Source organism: Heterodontus francisci, chromosome 6 (genome assembly GCF_036365525.1).
Source record: "Heterodontus francisci isolate sHetFra1 chromosome 6, sHetFra1.hap1, whole genome shotgun sequence".
NCBI lineage: Eukaryota > Metazoa > Chordata > Chondrichthyes > Heterodontiformes > Heterodontidae > Heterodontus > Heterodontus francisci.
The window spans coordinates 31,984,247-32,003,309 of NC_090376.1; the positions used below are offsets into that span (position 1 = coordinate 31,984,247).

General features: G+C 41.6%; 1 protein-coding gene across 1 annotated transcript in view; it reads right to left on the reverse strand.

The window, feature by feature from the left end:
- The window catches only part of cog6 (component of oligomeric golgi complex 6), a 124,512-nt gene that overhangs the window by 52,144 nt on the left and 53,305 nt on the right, over positions 1-19,063 (reverse strand). Inside the window, exons 5-7 of the mRNA XM_068033439.1 lie at positions 1,645-1,756; positions 1,470-1,552; positions 17-87 (exon numbers count right to left, since the gene is read on the reverse strand). Of these exons, the coding sequence (XP_067889540.1) occupies positions 17-87; positions 1,470-1,552; positions 1,645-1,756 (266 nt within the window). The remainder of the gene's footprint in view (positions 1-16; positions 88-1,469; positions 1,553-1,644; positions 1,757-19,063) is intronic.

Sequence of the window (19,063 nt, forward strand, 5' to 3'; positions counted from 1 at the left end):
TGGATTGGTGACATACCTTGCGCCCATCTGTAAAGTTTTTCATAAGATGTCTCTTGGAGGAGTGCCATCTGTTCCATAATTTCCAAACTTTAAAACAACAGAGAATGTAATTTATTATTCTGCAGCACTTACTATTACTGTGTACTTATTTTCCCGATTACTGAAGATTAACCACTACAATACAGACACAATATTGCATGACAAGGTGGTATACTTACATGCAACATGTTCATCGCTTTGTAAAATGATTAGGTTGGTAAGTAAAGTATATTCTGTCTGGTTAATCAGCAAGCTGTGTTTACAAGTGTGCCCGACAAACAATGCAATGTACCTTTTCAAACTTTCCAGCAACCTGCACAAAAACCTCAAGCAACCAGCAATTTTCTGATTGACCTAGCCTCTAAGTACAGATAGACTCTATGCTGATGGAATTTAAATCTTGGGAAAATCCAAGAATAAATCTTTGGAAATGTCAATGGTCTTTCACAATTTTTTACTTAAAAGTGAAGGGCTCTAATAATCTTTACTTCAAAGTTATTGAAAATTCAACTACAGTAATTGTTTGATAATTGTGTTAAAAATTGGGTTAATCTGATTAAAATTTTCAGTGGCCTGGAGCAATGAATTTATCCAGTGAGTAACTGGAAGATAGGGAATAGGAGGTTCCAGGGTTCAATTTCCAGCCTGTGATGAGTAAACCTATTTTAGCAATAGCCTTAACATCCTATGTTATGGAATGAAAAAATGGCCAGGTTTTCTGATCTCGATTCAGTAACCCCCTGAACACTGAGCCAGGAGAGGATTAAACTTGGCTCTGAAGATTCTCTAAATTACCCTATTTTGCTGATTGTTAAATAATGAAATGAGAAATGAGGTATAAGCCTAACCAGTGAGGCCAGACATTGGCAGGAGGCTCATATTCCTTTTTCAAAAAAAACTGTTGTGATGATATCCTAAGTAGCCACATCTTTATCACTTGTGTACTGTTCCCTGGGCCTCAACCTAAGATTCAATTCCCACTTCAAGCTCCAGGAATACTTTCCCTCAGCCTGATCCCCACTAGCTCCTCTGCCAGCCTTACACTCTGAATTTGCTTTTCCATGGCCATCCTGGGCCCTGGAATTTCCTGCTGTTAATTGTTACCTCACAGGAAATGGATAGCATTTCATTCCCGTTTCAGATCAGGCTTTGAGTCTTATTTCAGTTCCCATCGGACTGCTCTGTTACCCAGCTCCTCGGTCACTTTGCGACTCAGCTCTTCTACTCATCGTCCGTGTGCTTTGTTCCCCTACCAAACACTCTTCTCCAAAGCTTATACCCAAGGTTACATTTGAACAATGCCAAGAGAGATGTAATAGTCGAATATTGTTTCCTTTGCTTCCTCAACTCAACCTATACTTTACTATAAAAGTTACAGCAGTTGCAAATTAGAACATTCCTGTAGAGGAACAGTTAAAGATACTCCTTACCCTGCAGTTTGCTGGTTTGTTCGTAACAGAATCTTAACATCATTGTGAATTAACTTCACTTTTCCAAGTGCTTTGAAGAAGTCCTAAAAGCATATGAAAAATTATGGGCCACAATTTTGTAAGGGCAATGCAGTGCTTCTGCTACAAAATAGGAAGCTAATGATATGTGGATTACCTCTGTGATTGGTCCCTCTCTTGGACCTCGGAGAATATTCAATTCATCTGCATTTAGTTGAAATTTGGACAAGAAAGCATTTGCCACCTCAGCTCGGATTTCTAATCGTTGACTGCAGTGATCAAACAGAAAGAGCAGAAGGGATCATTATGAATTTCTACTGCTTAGGCTTGCAGCACAACTTCCAGTCATCAGCTTATTGGACAAACTGAGATCAGATGAATGGAGAGAAGTTGATCACATCAGACATTGCTAGATTGATGTACGATGTGCAGTTAACAGTATACCCAACATAGTTGAGGAGGAGGCATTAGACAAAACTGAATTAATAATGATGGGGCTGGGATTCACTTGTCCAGCAGGTGTATAAATAGTGAATAACTCATATACAAATTGCAAACAACTTCATTACATTACATGAGCTGTGCCTGCTTTCATTTGTGTTCTAGATGCTCTGCTAATCATGAAATCACTGTTTAAATGCATCCCATGATTTTTTTAAGCTGTAGCTGTACAAAAAGGAAAAAGAATCAGTGTCACTATTACAACAATACACATGAACATTTTAACTAATACATCTCTGATGTGGGCCAGGTTTACCAGCTTTGGCAGATTTGATGGAAACTCAGATAACTTCAGAACAGGCTCAAGGGACAGAATGGCCTACTCCTTTTCCTACATTCCTTCCATACAGGCTCTGGGCTCCACCTTGGAGAAACAGGTATCCACCTTTTACAGATTGATGAACTGAATAGATAGGGGTTTTCAAGGAGATATTCATCTTCTAAAGTCTGCTGACCTGCAGAACAGTGAAAGAGAGAGACTCAGCCCCATAAGAATGGCAGTGATGCAATGGGAACATTACATGTTGCTGTCGCTCAGGATGTTAGTCCTTCAGCTCCTTCACCACCCCTTCAACCAATATCCACCAGGGTGCCAGCAAGTCAGCTGGGCCAGACTGCTTCAACAATGGTTGAGATGCAGCAGCGTGCAGCTAGGTCCCTGCAAGCTCAGGGATACAGAGGCCACTGGGGGAGCAGCTTGTAAGAGCAGCAGAGTTAGAAACCCTTCTTTTCTAAATAAAAAGCGCCATGGATGAGAAATGAATGGAAAGCTACTATTATGTTTGTGATTTTGTCTGCAATGTTAAAGGAAAAAGACTTTCATTTCTACAACAACTACATAAATAGTGCCTTTAACATAATAAACATCCCAAGGCACTTCACAGCAGCATTATAAACAAAGTATGACACCAAGCCACATAAAATTATGTTCGGTCAGATGACCAAAAGCTTGGTCAAAGAGGGAGGTTTTAAGCAGTGTCTTAAAAGGAGGAAAGTGAGGTGGAGCGGTGTAGGGAGGGTATTCCAGAGCTTGAGACCTAGGCAATTGAAGGTGTTGCTTGCCAATACTGGAGTGATTATAATCAGGGATGCAGAAGAGGCCATAATTAGAGAAGCGCAGATATCTTGGAGGGTGTGGGGCTGGAGGAGGTTACAGAGATAGGGAGGGGGGAGGCCATGGAGGCATTTGAAGACAAGGGAGGAAAATTTTAAAATCAAGACACTGCTTGACTGGGAGCAAATGTACATCAACGAGCACAAGGGTGATAGGTGAACAGGACTTGGTACGAGTTAAGAAGTGGGCAGCAGAGGATGCCCTCAAGTTTACGGAGAGTAGAACGTGGGAGACCAGCTAGGAGTAGTCAAGCCTAGAGGTAACGAAGGCATGAATAAGGGTTTCAGGAGCAGATGAGCTGAGAGGCAAAGTCAGGCGATGTTATGGAGGTGGAAATAGGTGGTCTTAATGATGGCACAAGTATGAAGTCGGAAGCTCATCTCGGGGTCAAATGTGACACCAAGTTTGCGAACAGACTGGCTTAATCTCAAACTGTTGCCAGGGAGATGGATGGAGTTGGTAGCTAGGAAATGGGAGTTTGCAGCGGGGATCGAAAACAATGGCTTCACTCTTTCCAATATTTAATTGGAGGAAATTGCTGCTCTTCCAGTACTGGATGTTGGATAAGCAATCTGATACGTTAGCAGCAGTGCAGGAGTTGAGAGATGTGATGGTGAGGTAGAGCTGAGTGTAATAAAAACAAGAAATGCTGGAAATACTCAGCAGGTCTGGCAGCATCTGTGGAGACAGAAGCAGAGATAACGCTTCAGGTCAGTGACCTTCATTAGAACTGGCAAAGGTTAGAAATGTAATAGGTTTTAAGCAAATAAAGCAGGGGTGGGGAGATAACAAAAGAGAAAGTGTTGATAGGACAAGGGTTTTCTCCGGGTGCTCCGGTTTCCTCCCACAAGCCAAAAGACTTGCAGGTTGATAGGTAAATTGGCCATTATAAATTGTCACTAGTGTAGGTAGGTGGTAGGGAAATATAGGGACAGGTGGGGATGTTTGGTATGAATTTGGGATTAGTGTAGGATTAGTATAAATGGGTGGTTGATGTTCGGCACAGTCTCGGTGGGCCGAAGGGCCTGTTTCAGTGCTGTATCTCTAATCTAATCTAGTCACAGAGAATAACTGACCAGAAGGTCATGAAGTAAAGGCAAACGGTATGTTAATGGTGTGCTGAAAGACAAAGCATTAGTACAGAGAGGATGTTAATGGACACAAAACCGAGCAGCCTGGCCCCAAGCACAAACATGAAAAAAAACAGTGGGTAGGCACAGAAGAAACAAACGAAAATAAAATAAACAAATAAAAATGAAAATTTTTTTTTAACGAAAAATAGAAGTAAAATGGGGGGCCTGTCATGCTCTGAAATTATTGTACTCAATGTTCAGTCCGGCAGGCTGTAGTGTGCCTAATCGGTAGATGAGATGCTGTTCCTCGAGCTTGCGTTGATGTTCACTGGAACACTGCAGCAATCCCAGGAAAGAGATTTGGGCATGAGAGCAGGGGGTGAGGGGGGTTGAAATAGCCAGCAACCGGAAGCTCGGGGTCATGCTTTCGGACTGAATGGAAGTGTTCCGCAAAGCAGTCACCCAATCCGCGTTTGGTCTCCCCAGTGTAGAGGAAACCGCATTGTGAGCAGCGAATACAGTATACTAAATTGAAAGAAGTACAAGTAAATCACTGCTTCACCTAAAAGGCGTGTTTAGGGCCTTGGATAGTGAGGAGAGAGGAGGTAGATGGGCAGGTATTACACCTCCTGCAATTGCATGGGAAGGTGCCGTGGGAAGGGGACGAGGTGGTGGGGGTAATGGAGGAGTGGACCAGGGTGTCACAGAGGGAACGATCCCTTCGGAATGCTGATGGGGAGGGGAGGGGAAGATGCGTTTGGTAGTGGTTGAGTGTCGTCAGCGTACATGTGAGAACTAACGGTGTGCTTTCGGATGATGTTGCTGAGGGGCATCATGTAGATGAGAAATAGGAGATAGATCCTTGGGGGACACCAGAGGTAGCGGTGCGGGAACAGGAAGAGTATCCACTGCGAGTGATTCTCTGGCTACGATTAGATGGATAAGAATGGAACCAGGTGACAGCAGTCCCATCCAGCTGGACGACAGTGGAGGAAGATGGTGCGGTCAAACATGTGAAAGACTGCAGGCAGGCCAAGAAGGAGGAAGAGGGAAAGTCTACCTTTGTTACATAGGAGATCATTAGTGATTTTGGTAAGAGCTGTTTCGGTACTGTGGCAGGGGCAGGAACCTGATTGAAGGGCTTCGAACATGGAATATTATAGTGCCTTTTATGACTCAGGACATCCTGTAGGCCTTTACAGTCAATGAAGTACTTTTGAAATGTAGGATTACTATAGGCAGGAACATGTCAGTAATGTAGCAGTAAATACACTACAGCTTTATAATGCAATATTGTAACAAGGTAGTACTGCAAAGAATCCAAAAGGTGGCAGCAACAACCAGCATATGTCGAAATTTTTCCCAACAAAATGCAGCAACTTGACTAATAAAAGATTAATAAGTAACTGCAATCTCGAGTTTTAATTCGAGAGATGTCTTTCAATGTTCAGTTCATATTTTTCTTTTCTTAGCACCCTATTTGCTCTTTGACAGGTGTCTACAACCTCTTCCCTCCATCCCCAACGCAAGTACCTCACTCAATTTGCATCCAAACAGAGAATATCTGCAAGTTATTAGACTGTGCAGCTTAACAACCAAGCCCAATTTAGTCCTCAACCAAAATCCACATGTAAATTTTTCAGCAGGAGACACTGAATAGCAAGAAGGAGTAAGAATCGAAGCAAATTTGTCGCCAGAAGGTTCGACATGAATGCCAATTGCAGACTGCTCCAGTGGGTCAAGGGTTAAACTAGCAGTTTTCCTGCACAGTATCACACCACATTGTGCATTTAGCTAAAGAGCCATTGGAAGGTGGGGAGGGCAGTGGTGGGGGGTTGGTCCTTCTGCTTCCATTTTTATTATTCTTGCATTGTATTTTCTCCAAGGCTAAGAGAACAAGGCAGAATTTTGCAGACAGCAAACACAAAGAAATTAAGAGCTACCCTATCAGTACAGCAACCTACCAACGAGCCATGGGGAAAGAGAAAAATCGACCCTAGCCAACACCACTAGAATGTAGGGCACCTCTTCACCATTCACAAACCCAACCAACTCCAGAACTGAGGGCTAAACCAGCTTCATGGCCTCCCAATCCAGCCACAGCCCAAGTGCATGGAGCCCGATATGGTGATATATATTCCTCCTGCAGGATGCACAGCAACTTTAGAAACTATATATGGCGTATATTGTCCCGTAAAATGTATATCGCTAAACATATAATGACTTTATAAAATATCTGTGGTTGTACAGCTATAGATGACTTCGTAGGGATTGCGAATGCACACTTGTGCATGATAGCTTTTAAGATATAGGTGTGAATGTACAAATATATGTATGATAACTTCATAAAACATGAATACACTTCCCTGAGAATCAAAAAAAAAATTAAGACAGCTATAAATCAATGTAGAACATCATGTTTTTAATACAGAATCTCCCAAAATGTTATACACTGGTGGAAACCCTGCTGTGTAGATTCATCATATTAACAGCATAACAGAATATCCAATTAATGGATACAACATTGCTCAAATCTATAAAACAAATAAATAGGCTGCAAGTTTAGAATGAATGCTAAATCATTGGTGGCCTTTCCTGAATTCTTGATTAATTCTGGATGACAAACATTGCTACACTGAATGGTAAAACAGGTTTACATCTACAATTTCTCATACAGGTTTTTGTTGGACTATTTGAGGCTTTCTCAACCAACATCTTAGCTGGTTATTGTATGATATTCGTAGAAGCCAGGGAGAAATCATTTGCCCTGCTTTCTCAGTTGGGGAATGGAATATTTAGAAATTACAACACTTAGCAGGCTATTTGACCCAACCAATCTATGTTAGTGTTTACCCTCCACATAAACAAGCCGTATGTGTGCAGTATGGCTGTGGTCAGACAAATACAAAAATAAAAATACAACAGTTCTGCAATTTCATCATTCCAGAAGGCTCATCATCACATCCATGTAGGTGCTTAGGGATAAAAAGAGTGGAGACCTTGGAGGTGGGTAGGCCTGGGGCAAGGTCGAAAGGGAGGCCTGAGTCAAGGCTGGGAGCAAGTAACAGCCAAGGATCCAAGCATTAGAAAGTGGGATACACAGGGAATAAGGGACAAGTTAGGGCTAAGGCTTTGCTGGTGATGAAGACATCAGGAACCTGCTGAAAGGAACTAGGTTAGTTATGATTTATCTCTTTCCTTCTTTAAATTTGCTAGACTGGCTATTGAAGCAGGAAGCTCCCGTGGCAGCTGCAAGGGACCATTTTCCCTCCTACTATCTGATTAGTTTACTGTTACTAATGTGAATGGCAACCAATCAGAAATCTTGAACATGTGCCAATATAGATACTTTTAAAAAATTTGAGCGACAAAGATTTATGTTGCTCAGACTGGCTTTGAAAACTAATCAGATTAACAGAACATCTTTTCCTCTAATCATAACTGGAAAAAAAAAACATGATTAGGGCATCTCAACCACCTCCACCATTTTGTTTGTGGATTCCACAAAAGAACATTTTAAAATTTAGAATTTTTTCTTAGACAATCTATGTGGAAATGAATGAGAAGCAGATACCTCGATATAATTAGCAGAAACAAATATTCTCTCATTTCATATTAACCGAGGAAAGCTTTTAAATAATTAAAAAATGTCTCCGTCTTGTAACTCTGCTTTAACACCAAAACTAAAACTCAATTCTCTGTTCTTTTTGACAAAAATTCATTTCAACAGTTCAGCAGGTTTTCAAAGGTAATGCAGTCACATTAAAATTACATCCTTCTATGAAGACAGACCCGCCTTTCATAGTGCGTTCTTCATACATAAACAAAAACGTGCAGAACATGGGAACTCAAGAAAAAAATACTGCCCCTGCACAGGAAAGGAGCTGGAACACAAGCCTGCTTTATATTCCCAGGAGGAGTCCAGTGGAGCCAGAGAACCACAATTATAATAGTTTCCAAGGCAATAGAACTTCAGTGAGAGGGCACTCATTCTGGAGTTGTTGCTAACGGTGGGCGTTCTTTCTCCTTTAGGACAATACAATACTGAACTGCTCTTTGGGATTATCACCCAGGTGCCTCAAAGTATAACAAAGAAAGACAACTTTGCCCTCAACAAGAAAGTACTGGCCCTAGCTCATAGTAATTTCGTCTGAAGTTTAACTTGGTATTTTAAGACCTCACTCCAAGAATGTAACCCTATGGAATGCTCTGACTTTGAAACATTAGCCTGCAAATCTATTGAATGATAAACTGTTCTAACATACAAGATTTCTGAACTAGAAGAGACAATGATAGAAGCTGGAAACAACAGTATGAGATAAAAGGAAGAATTGCATATTTTTGCTAGCATATGGTATAGATGGCACTTCATTGAAAGCATTACATCCAGTTATAAATAATAAAATAATGGGATAATCCAAGGGGTGCGAAAAGGAGGGAGAGAGAAATTAATGATATAATAAAGAATACTCTGAAGATTAGAACACATAAATTTCCTTGTCACATGTTCCTGAATGTACAGTGATTATTATAAGTACAATGAATACACCAATAAGACACATTAGTAAGCCTACATTATTTATAGTGAGCGACCTACAAAGATTTCAGTATATTTGCAAAGACAAAGCAAAGTTCTAGAATACAGATAGAGATATTTTTGATCACATTTTGCGACTATATAAAATTTTTCAAGATTTAGCTCGTGGAGCTTTTGCTGTCATGTGAACACAATATGAAAGTACCGGAGTATACAGCTCACAAATGCTACCCAGTAGCATCTGCTGAGGGCAGCTGTGCACAGTTAATAAGGACAAGGCTGCTCTTAGCCAGACGACTACCAGTATCAAACCACTTCAGGTCAAACCTAGTGAGTATGTATATTCCCTTGTTTAGGGAAATGTAATTAAGGATGCTACAAGTATCAAAAGATTTCTTTTTATTACTCATTCTCAGGATGTGGGCATCACTGGAAAGGCCAGCATTTGTTGCCATCGCTAGTTACCCCTGACAAGGTGGCAGTGGGTCTTCTTCCTGAAATGCTGCAATTCGTGTGGTGAAGGTGCTTCTACAATGCTGTCAGGGATTGATTACAAATTTATTTTGAGTTTATAACCACACATGAATCTGATAAAGTTAGTGCCTATCTAGCATTTGCTATTGCCTTGCCATTCTAAATATTTATTTGGAGTAATAATCCAGAGCCTGTGGAGGAGATTAGAAATGCAGATCCTTACCAGCAACACAAGTTTTCAAAAAAGAGGCATTTAAAAATTAAAATGGTTTAAAACATTCTAATCTTTTGTGCTATCACTTGCTCTCCAGTGAAATCTGAAAAATGGACCTAAGTGTCCCACTAATTCATACTTGTATTATTTATTCACCCTCTTCTCTGTCCCCCAAAGAAATTATTTTGGAAATAAACTGTAAAGATTTGAGCAAAGGAAAGAACTTGGAGTAAAGTCTCTTACACACATCTGGTAAGACAGTAATAAAGAGCACGAATATGGCTGATTTTGCCTTCTTTAGCCCAAGTAACACTGAACCCACATGTAATTGCTTATTACTATCCCACATAAGATCAGGTAATACCGGTTAGGGATTGAAGCTGGGATCTTCTTGGTTGCTATGCCGCAATATCAAATAACATAATGCTTTTACTGCACTCCTGTAGAGAAAGGTACCATCATGATCAATACTTTGCACAGCTCCAAGCATAATGTTTGAATGACTAGAAATGACCGCACTCAGTGCAGAGTGAGCTTTCAGCCAGAGTGACAGTGGAAACTCTGAAACTGGCTTTAGTGGCTGACTATGGAAAAGAGAAAAAAAAACATTGCCTAGGGATTTTCCTTCTGATTACTGTCCAATGCAAGAGTGCACTTAGGCACTGCTGTGGGGTATGGTAATGTCGTGGTTATTTTACTGGACCTGTAAATTAGAGAATGAGAGTTCAAATCTCACTATGGTAGATTGGGACTGGAAATAAAACATTGTTGGATTGTTTTAAGAATCCAATGGTTCACTAATGCCCTTTCGGGAAGCAAACTAGCTGTCCTTACCGATGTGGTAGTTATATGACTTCAGTCCTACACCAATGTTGTAGACTCTTAACAGCTCTCTGAAATGGCTCTACAAACCACTGAGTTGTAACAAACCACACAAGAAAAATTGCAGATCAAGAATCGGGTCCACCAACACTTTCTTACGCTATCCAAAAATATTATTTTCGGAAAGAAATCTACCTAATTAATACAAAATCCACTTCCATTGTCTCCATAGGAGCACATTCCACACTGCTGTCCTCAAGTTTTACTGTTCAGGACAATATGAAACAGCTTGTCATGGTCCACATTATTTAGTCCCTTTAGAATCCTAAAAATAGTAATTAAGCCTCCTCAACCTTCTCTTTTCAAATGAGAACATGTCCAATTTACATAATCGATCATCATAATCTAACCCCCCCCACCCCCTGAATTATTTCGATAGCCCTATTCTGTATGCTTTCAATAACTGCAATTTCCTTTTTGTACTGCGGTGACCAGAATTGTACACAGTACTGTAAATGTGGTTGCAGTATTGACTTATAAAGTGGTAGATGTGCCTCACTCTATCGAATCAATATTGATCTTTTAATACATCCCAGCATCTGATGTGCTTTACTTACTGCTACCGGGTATTGTTGTGATAACTTCAATATGCCAATCAGATCTCTTTTCTTTCCATTTATGTAAAAGTTCCTTCCTCGATCTTTTTCTTCCCACGCGGAGAATTTTGAATTTCCCAACATTGAATTTCATCTGCCAACTATCTGCACAATTTCTCAAGAATATTCAACTCTCCCTGTAGCTTGCTTATCCTGTTCAAGTCTTCCAACTTAATTATCTTTGAATCACCTAAAAATTTAGTCATCGTACATGTGACCGACATCCTATCCTTTTTTCGAGTGCACAGGCAATTGAACTGCACAGCCCTTATAAAGTTTTTTGTATAGTCGCACACACGCAGTAAATTCAAGGGGCTGACTTGTACATGGCCTGCACAGGGACTTCCAGGTTGCTGCAGGGCCACTTAGAGGGAACACTGCTTGTGACTCCTAGTTCCAAATTATTTATGAAGACAATACCAGAACAGTTCTCAAAACAGACTCCACTGATAACATTCTTCCAGACTAATGGCAATCTCCATATCACCACCATGTGGTTAACCAATTACATATCCATTGTAAAATATTTCCACTGATTCCCACCGTCTTTAATTTCAGTCTCAGTCTTTCCATAGGAACTGTATCAAAGGCCTTAGCAAAGTCCAAGTACATCACATCCACTGCCTTATTCCCACCAAGCTTCTCTGTCACAACCTCAAAGGAAACTGGCAAATTAGTTTAGCACGACCTTCAAGAACTCATATTAGTTATATCGGCCTGGATTTTGCAGTCAGCAACAAAGTAACGGTGCTCACAGTTCACCACACTAGCAGTAGCCCAGAGTTTTTTCACGCTTTTGAGTGGAAACTTGCTGTCATCAGAAGTCTGATCCAGTGTGGTGCCCTCAAAAGGGGATCTGTGGAGTGTGTTAACAGGACAAGCAACAGCATGGCTTTTAACCAATCATATTGAAGAATCCTAAGAAACATGGGGCCAGATTTTATTCCAGCAATGGGGATCCTGGCGGTGGGCTGGAAGGCGGGTTGGAGTGGGGTGGTGGTGGAAGACCCCGTCTCAGCCCCTCTTTGGACCCCCAATGCCTTTGAACAGCAGACAGGAAATTAACTGCCCGCCATCGGGGATGCTGTCCCTTTAAGGGACAAGCTCCCACCTCCAGAGCTGTCAGCCAATCAGACGGCCGGCAGCTCTGCAGTAGTGGCAGCACCACAGGGAGCAGTGGACACTGCCATTATTGCAGGAGGCCCTGCAGAAGAGGAGAGCGATGAAGACCCTGGGACACCACTAATAAAATTCTGAAGAAATAATACTTGAAAAGTAATTTTTCTGTGCTAAAGAGGTTATTTTGCAGTAATCAAGTCTTATCACACCATTAAAAATTCACCTACACCTGAATGCATCAGCCCTAACTTTTTCTGCCTTGCTTAGTTTCTAACTAACGGGTACATCTACAAGATGCACTGCAGCAACGCACCAAGGCTCCTTAGGCAGCACCTTCCAAACCCGCGACCTCGAAGGACAAGAGCAGCAGATGCATGGGAACACCACCACCTGCAAGTTCCCCTCCAAGTCACACCCCATCCTGACTTGGAACTATATCGGCATTCCTTCACTGTCGCTGGGTCAAAATCCTGGAACTCCCTTCCTAACAGCACTGTGGGTGTACCTACCTCACATGGACTGAAGCAGTTCAAGAAGGCAGCTCACCACCACCTTCTCAAGGGCAATTAGGGATGGGCAATAGATGCTTGCCTGGCCAGTGAAGCCCACATCCCATGAATTAACAAAAAAAAAGTATCATAATTTCATGCCCTTGTTGATTTCAATGGCGAGTCGATTGGGAAGGTACCAGTACATCACAGCCTGAGAGCAGCAGGGTAAGTTGGACCAAAACCTCTGAATTTCCACATTGAACTGTGCTTGAGGAAGTTGCTGTCTGATTTCCTTCATAGTAATGCTGAGCACTGCTAGCCTTCACTGTTACTCTCAAAACAAAACCCAAGCCTTTTTATTTTATTTCTATCTAGATGCTCCATGATCTTATCTTTCATAAAGATTTCCATTAATTTTACATACAATGAAGGTCAACCTCACTGATCTATAGATCCGCTGTCACTTTTTTATGTGGATGTTGGGTAGGGGATATGATTGGGCTTGTGTGCAATTGCTTCCACAATTGAAAAGAATAGCTATCCAATACACTGTCAAGGTTCATGAGCAAAGGATGGCTTTGTAAGCTATTAGTGGACTGATGGCACTTATGGAACCATATCTCAGTTTTCAGGCGAGGGGCAAAAGGGAAATTATTGTAAAGGGGAGGAAGAAGAAACGATCGTGATCAGGCAACATGAAGCATATACAGCACACTTGTGCATACATGCCTTCATAATTTAAAACACAAATGGGATTTCCAGACAAGAGGAACACAAAAACATTTGGCACAGAGTTCATAAAACTAGGAAACTGAGTATGCCAAGAGTGTAACTTTGATCATAGAATCATAGGAAATAGGAGCAGGAGTAGGCCATTCAGCCCATGGAGCTTGCTCTGCCATTCAAACAGATCATGGCTGATCATCTACCTCTGCGCCCTTTCCCCCCACTATCCCTTGATGTCGTTAGTATTCAGAAATCTAGAGATTTCGGGCTTGAACATGCTCAATGATTGAACTTCCACAGCCCTCTGGGGTAGAGAATTTCACAGATTCACCACCCTCGGAGTAAAGAAATTCCTCCTCATCTCAGTCTTAAATGGCCTGCCCCTTATTCTGAGACTGTGTCCCCTTGTTCTACACTCACCAGCCAAAGAAACATCCTATCCACATCCACCCTGTCTCGCCCTTTGTAAGTGTCAATGAGATCACCTCTCATTCTTGGAAACTCTAGAGACTACAGGCTCAGTTTCTGCAATCTCTCCTCATAAGGCAATCCCGCCATCCCAGGGATTAGTCTGGTGAATCTCCATTGCACTCCCTCGATAGCAAGTATATCCTTCCTTAGATAAGGGGATCAAAACTGTACACAATACTCCAGGTGCAGTCTCACCAATGTTTTATACAATTGAAGCAATACATCTTTACTCTGGTACTCAAGTCCCCTTGCAATGAAGGCAAATATACCATTTGTCTTCCTAATTGCTTGCTGCACCTGCATACTAGCTTTTGGTGACTCATGAACAAGGACACCAAGCTCTCTTTAGACATCAACACTTCCCAACCTCTTACCAGTTAAGAAATACTCTGCCTTTCTATTTCTCTGCCAAAGTGGATCACTTCACACTTATTCACATTATATTCCATTTGCCATGTTCTTGCCCATTCACTCAGCCTGTCCAAATCCCCTTAAAACATCCTTGCATTCTCCTCACAACTTACATTCCCTCCTAATTTTGTGACATGCAAATTTGGAAATATTACAAATGGTCCCCATATCCAAGTCATTTATATAGATTGTAAACAGCTGTGGCCCAAGCACTGATCCTTGCGGTACCTCACTCGTAACAGCCTGCCATCCTAAGAATGACCCATTTATTCCTACTCTCTGCTTTCTGGCTGTTAACCAATTCTCAATCCATTGCAGTATATTACCCTCAATCCCATGTACTCAAATTTTGTTTACTAACCTCCTGTGTGGGACCTTATCAACAGCCTTCTGAAAATCCAAATACACCACATCCACTGGATCTCCTTTATTTATGCTACAAGTATCATCCTCAGAAAACTCCAACAGGTTTGTCAAACATGATTTCCCTTTCACAAATCCATGTTGACTCTGCCCAATCATATCATTATTTTCCAAGTGTCCCGTTATCTAATCCTTTAGAATAGATTCTAACATTTTCCCTACTACTGATGTCAAACTAACAAGTCTGCAGTTCTCAGTTTTCACTTTCGCTCCCTTCTTAAATAGTGGGGTTACATTTGCTACTTTCTAGTCTGCAGGAACCCTTCCAGAATCTATAGAATTTTTAAAGATAACCACCAATGCATCTACTATCTCTCTCGCCACCTCCTTCAATACTCTGGTATGTAGCTCATCTGGTCCAGGGTATTAATCAACTTTCAATCCTATTAATTTTTTGAGCATTACCTCTTTATTGATACAAATTACTTTCAGTTCCTAATTTTTACAAGTCCCTTGGTTCCCTAGTATTTCTGGGAGATTTTCTGCGTCTTCCTCCGTGAAGACAGACATTTCCTCATTCTCCACTACAAACTCTCCTGTCTCCGCCTGCAATGGACCCACATTCATCCTTGGTAATCGTTTCCTTTCCATATACCTAAAGAAGCTTTTACTGTCTGCCTTTATGTTTCTAGCTAGTTTAGATTCATAATCTCTTTTCCCTTTATCAGTTTCTTGATCCTACTTTGTTGGACTCTAAATTGCTCCAAATCCTCGGGCTTACCACTTTTTCTGGCAATGTTATAAGCCACTTCCTTTAACCTAATGCAATCCTTAACTTCTTTTGTTAGCCACGGTTGATTCACCTTTCCTGTTGGGTTTTTGTATCTTAGAGGCATGCATATTTGTTGTAAACCACGTAATACTTCTTTAAATACTAGCCATTGCTTGTCTACTGTCAAATCCTTTCATGTATTTTCCCAATCCACCATAGCCAACTTGGCCCTAATACCTTTATAGTTTCAAGTCTGAATGATGACAGAAAATCACTTCATTTCAAGATGTGCTACAACAACCGACATAAATGAGGAGTAAAGTACAACTGTAGACCATTTGCTAAGTGTTTTTCTCTAAGACTAGTTGATTTTCCATCATGTTGCTCATAGAACTCAAAAGTAATTGTCTTTAATTGTAACCAGCCTCTATGTTTGTCTGGCTGAGTTAATTTTGATGACTGTACATTTGCAACACTGGCCTTGAAATTACATTTGGATCAATTCTGTATGAATGCTTAAAAGTGTTTATCTGAAACTCCACTCTGCTGCTTTAATGGAGAAATTAATCAATTTACAACAATTAGGTTATGGTTCCATTAAAATAAGCAGATAAAGGAATTTCAGACAAATGCACCATCATTTCAAGGTCACTGTAAGTAAAATGGATTTCCTAAATCTTGTAAAGATTGATAATGTAGGATAGGAAAAATGCAGTATTTAAAAATAGTAAAAAAACATTATTAGAGAGAAGGGTGATGTGGTTGGAGATTGAGAAGTGGTAGAGGCTGCTCAACACATGGTCTCAATCTTAGTGACAAAGAAGTCCATGAGTTCCTTGCACTTGTTATTGGAGGTGATGATGAAGGACACAGGGGACAGGGGTTTAAAAAGACAGTGTGGTAGACAAGAGCAGGACCCGACAGTGTTTTATGTGGTCCAACCAGATATGTTAGCAAATGGCTAAACCAGTTGTCCACCATACCCATTCACGTCTGCATCCCTTGGACGTAAGGGAGTGGAGAATAGGGCTATAAGAGGGAGAACGGCTTTGGTGAGAGAAAGTAATGGTTTTAATGGGGACTATGGCATCAAAGATGGTGGTGAGGACATGGTTGAGTAGAAATGGCATGGAGAATGGAGGGCCAAAAGCTGGACAGTTGGGATTGTGAAACTGCAGTTGCAAGTGAATTGGGAGGTTCTTTTCCAGTGGCAGACACAGGAGGAAGTAAGGTTAGGAGGGGGAAGGGGATGTCAGTGGAGAGCAATACAAGGAAGGTATCAGAGATGACCTTATCTGTGATTAACACAATGGGAGTAGTGAAGACACATGAGATGGCAAGGTCAAGGAGGTGAGTGTGAATATGGGTTGGGAAGTTTTTATGGAAGGATAGAACTCAGAGGAGAATAGGAACATAGGAGCAGGAGTAGGCCATTTAGCCCCACCATTCAATACGATCATGGCTGATCTTCGACTTCTATGCCTTTTTCCCACACTATCCTCATATCCCCTTATGTCATTTGTATTGAGAAATCTGTCAATCTCTGCTTTAAACATAATCAATGACTGAATTTCCACAGCCTTCTGATGTAGAGAATTCCAAAGATTCACAACCCTGAGTAAAGAATTTTCTGAATGAGGAGATGAATTGAGATGGAAGTTAAAATCACTGAGGATGAGAAGTCACTCAGTACAGAGGCTAAGGAAGAAAAATTGTGAAGATGTTAGAAAATTATCATACAAAAGCAAAATACTGCTGGAAATCCCTAATAAAAACAGAAAATGTTGGCAATAATCAGCAGGTCAGGTAGCATTTACGGAAAGAGAAACAGAGTTAACACTTCAGGCGATGACCTTTTGTCACAACTGTTCTGAAAAAGTATAAAAGTGTAAGATTAAAAAGGTTTTACTACAATTATATATGACCTTGGTGAGACCACACCTGGAATACTGTATACGGTTTTGGTCTATGTCCCCAAGGAAAACTATACTTGCCCTAGAGGGAGTGCAACAACGATTCACTTAGACTGATTCCTGGGATAAGAGGATTGTCCTATGAGGAGAGATTGAGTAGACTAGGCCTATATTCACCAGAATTTAGAAGAATGAGAGGTAAGCTAAAGTTCCCGGCTGCACTAGCTATGAACTCATCTTTCTCTAGTTTCTCTTCTATCTCCCCTCATGCCCTCTCCAAGCTCATCTTGTTCATGAGATCCACCTCCTGCTCCTTCGACCCTAATCCCCTTAAACTGCTGACCACCCACCCAACATCCCTTCCTGGTCCCCATGTCAGCTGGCATTGTTAATGCTTCTCTCTCTCTCCTCTAAATCTGCTGTCTTCATACCTTTCTTTAAAAAAACCAACCCTTGACCCCACTGTCCTTGCAAACTACTGCTCCATCTCAAACCTCCAATTCTCTTTAAAGTCCTTAGCATGTCATTGCCACCCAAATTTGTTCCCATCTTTTCCAGAACTCCATGTTAGAATCCTTCCAATAAGGTTTTCACCTCTGTTACAGTACCGAAATTTCACTTATCAAAATCACAAATGACTTCCAATTTGATGTGATAAAGATAAACATTCCCCTCCTCGACCTTCTTGGCCTGTCTGCAGCCTTTTACATGGTTAACCACATCAACCTCCTCCAATGTCCCTCCACCGTCGTCCAGCTGGGTGGACTGCACTCGCCTGGTTCCATATTCATCTATCTAATCGTATCCAGAGCATTACTTGCAATGGCTTCTTTTCCCATTTCCACACTGCTACCTCAGGGGTCCCCAAAGGATCTATCCTTGGCCCCTCCTATTCCTTATCTACATGTTGCCCCTTGGCAACATCATCTGAAAACACAGCGTTAGTTTTCATTTGTACACTGATGACACCCACCTCTAACTCACCACCACCTCTTTCAACTCCTCCACTGTTGCTAAATTATCAGACTGCTTGTCCAACATCCAGTAATGGATGAGCAGAAATTTCCTCTAACGAAATATTGGGAAGACCAAAGCCATTGTCTTCAGGCTCCATTACAAACTCTGCTCCCTAGCTACTGACTCAATCCATCTCCATGGCAGCTAACTGAGGCTGAACTAGACTGTTCGCAACCTTGGTGTGATATTTGACCCCGAGATGAGCTTCCGACCACATATCCATGCCATCACTACGACTGCCTATTTCCACCTCCGTAACGTCACCCAACATCGCCTCTGCCTCAGATCATCTGTTGCTGAAACCCTCATTCATGCCTTTGTTACTTCTAGGCTTGAATATTCCAATGTACTCTTGGCCGGCCTCCCACATTGTACCCTCTGCAAACTTGGCGTCATCAAAACTCTGCTGCCCATGCCCTTACTCGCGCCAAGTTCCATTCACTCATCATTCCTGTGCTCACTGACCCATATTGGCTCCCAGTTAAGCATTGCCTCGATTTTAAAATTCTCATCCTTGTTTTCAAGTCCCACCATGGTCTCACCCCTCCCCATCTTCGTAACATGTTTTAGCCCCACAACCCTCCAAGATTTTTTTTTTATTCATTCATGGGATGTGGCCCATTTATTGCCCATCCCTAATTGTCCTTGAGAAGGTGGCGGTGAGCTGCCTTCTTGAACCGCTGCGGTTCATTTGGGGTAGGTATACCCACAGTGCTGTTAGGAAGGGAGTTCCAGGATTTTGACCCAGCAACAGTGAAGGAACGGCGATATAGTTCCAAGTCAGGATGGTGTGTGACTTGGAGGGGAACTTGCAGGTGGTGGTATTCCCATGCATTTGTTGCCCTTGTCCTTCTCGTTGGTAGAGGTCGCAGTCTTGGAAGGTGCTGTCTAAGGAGCCTTGG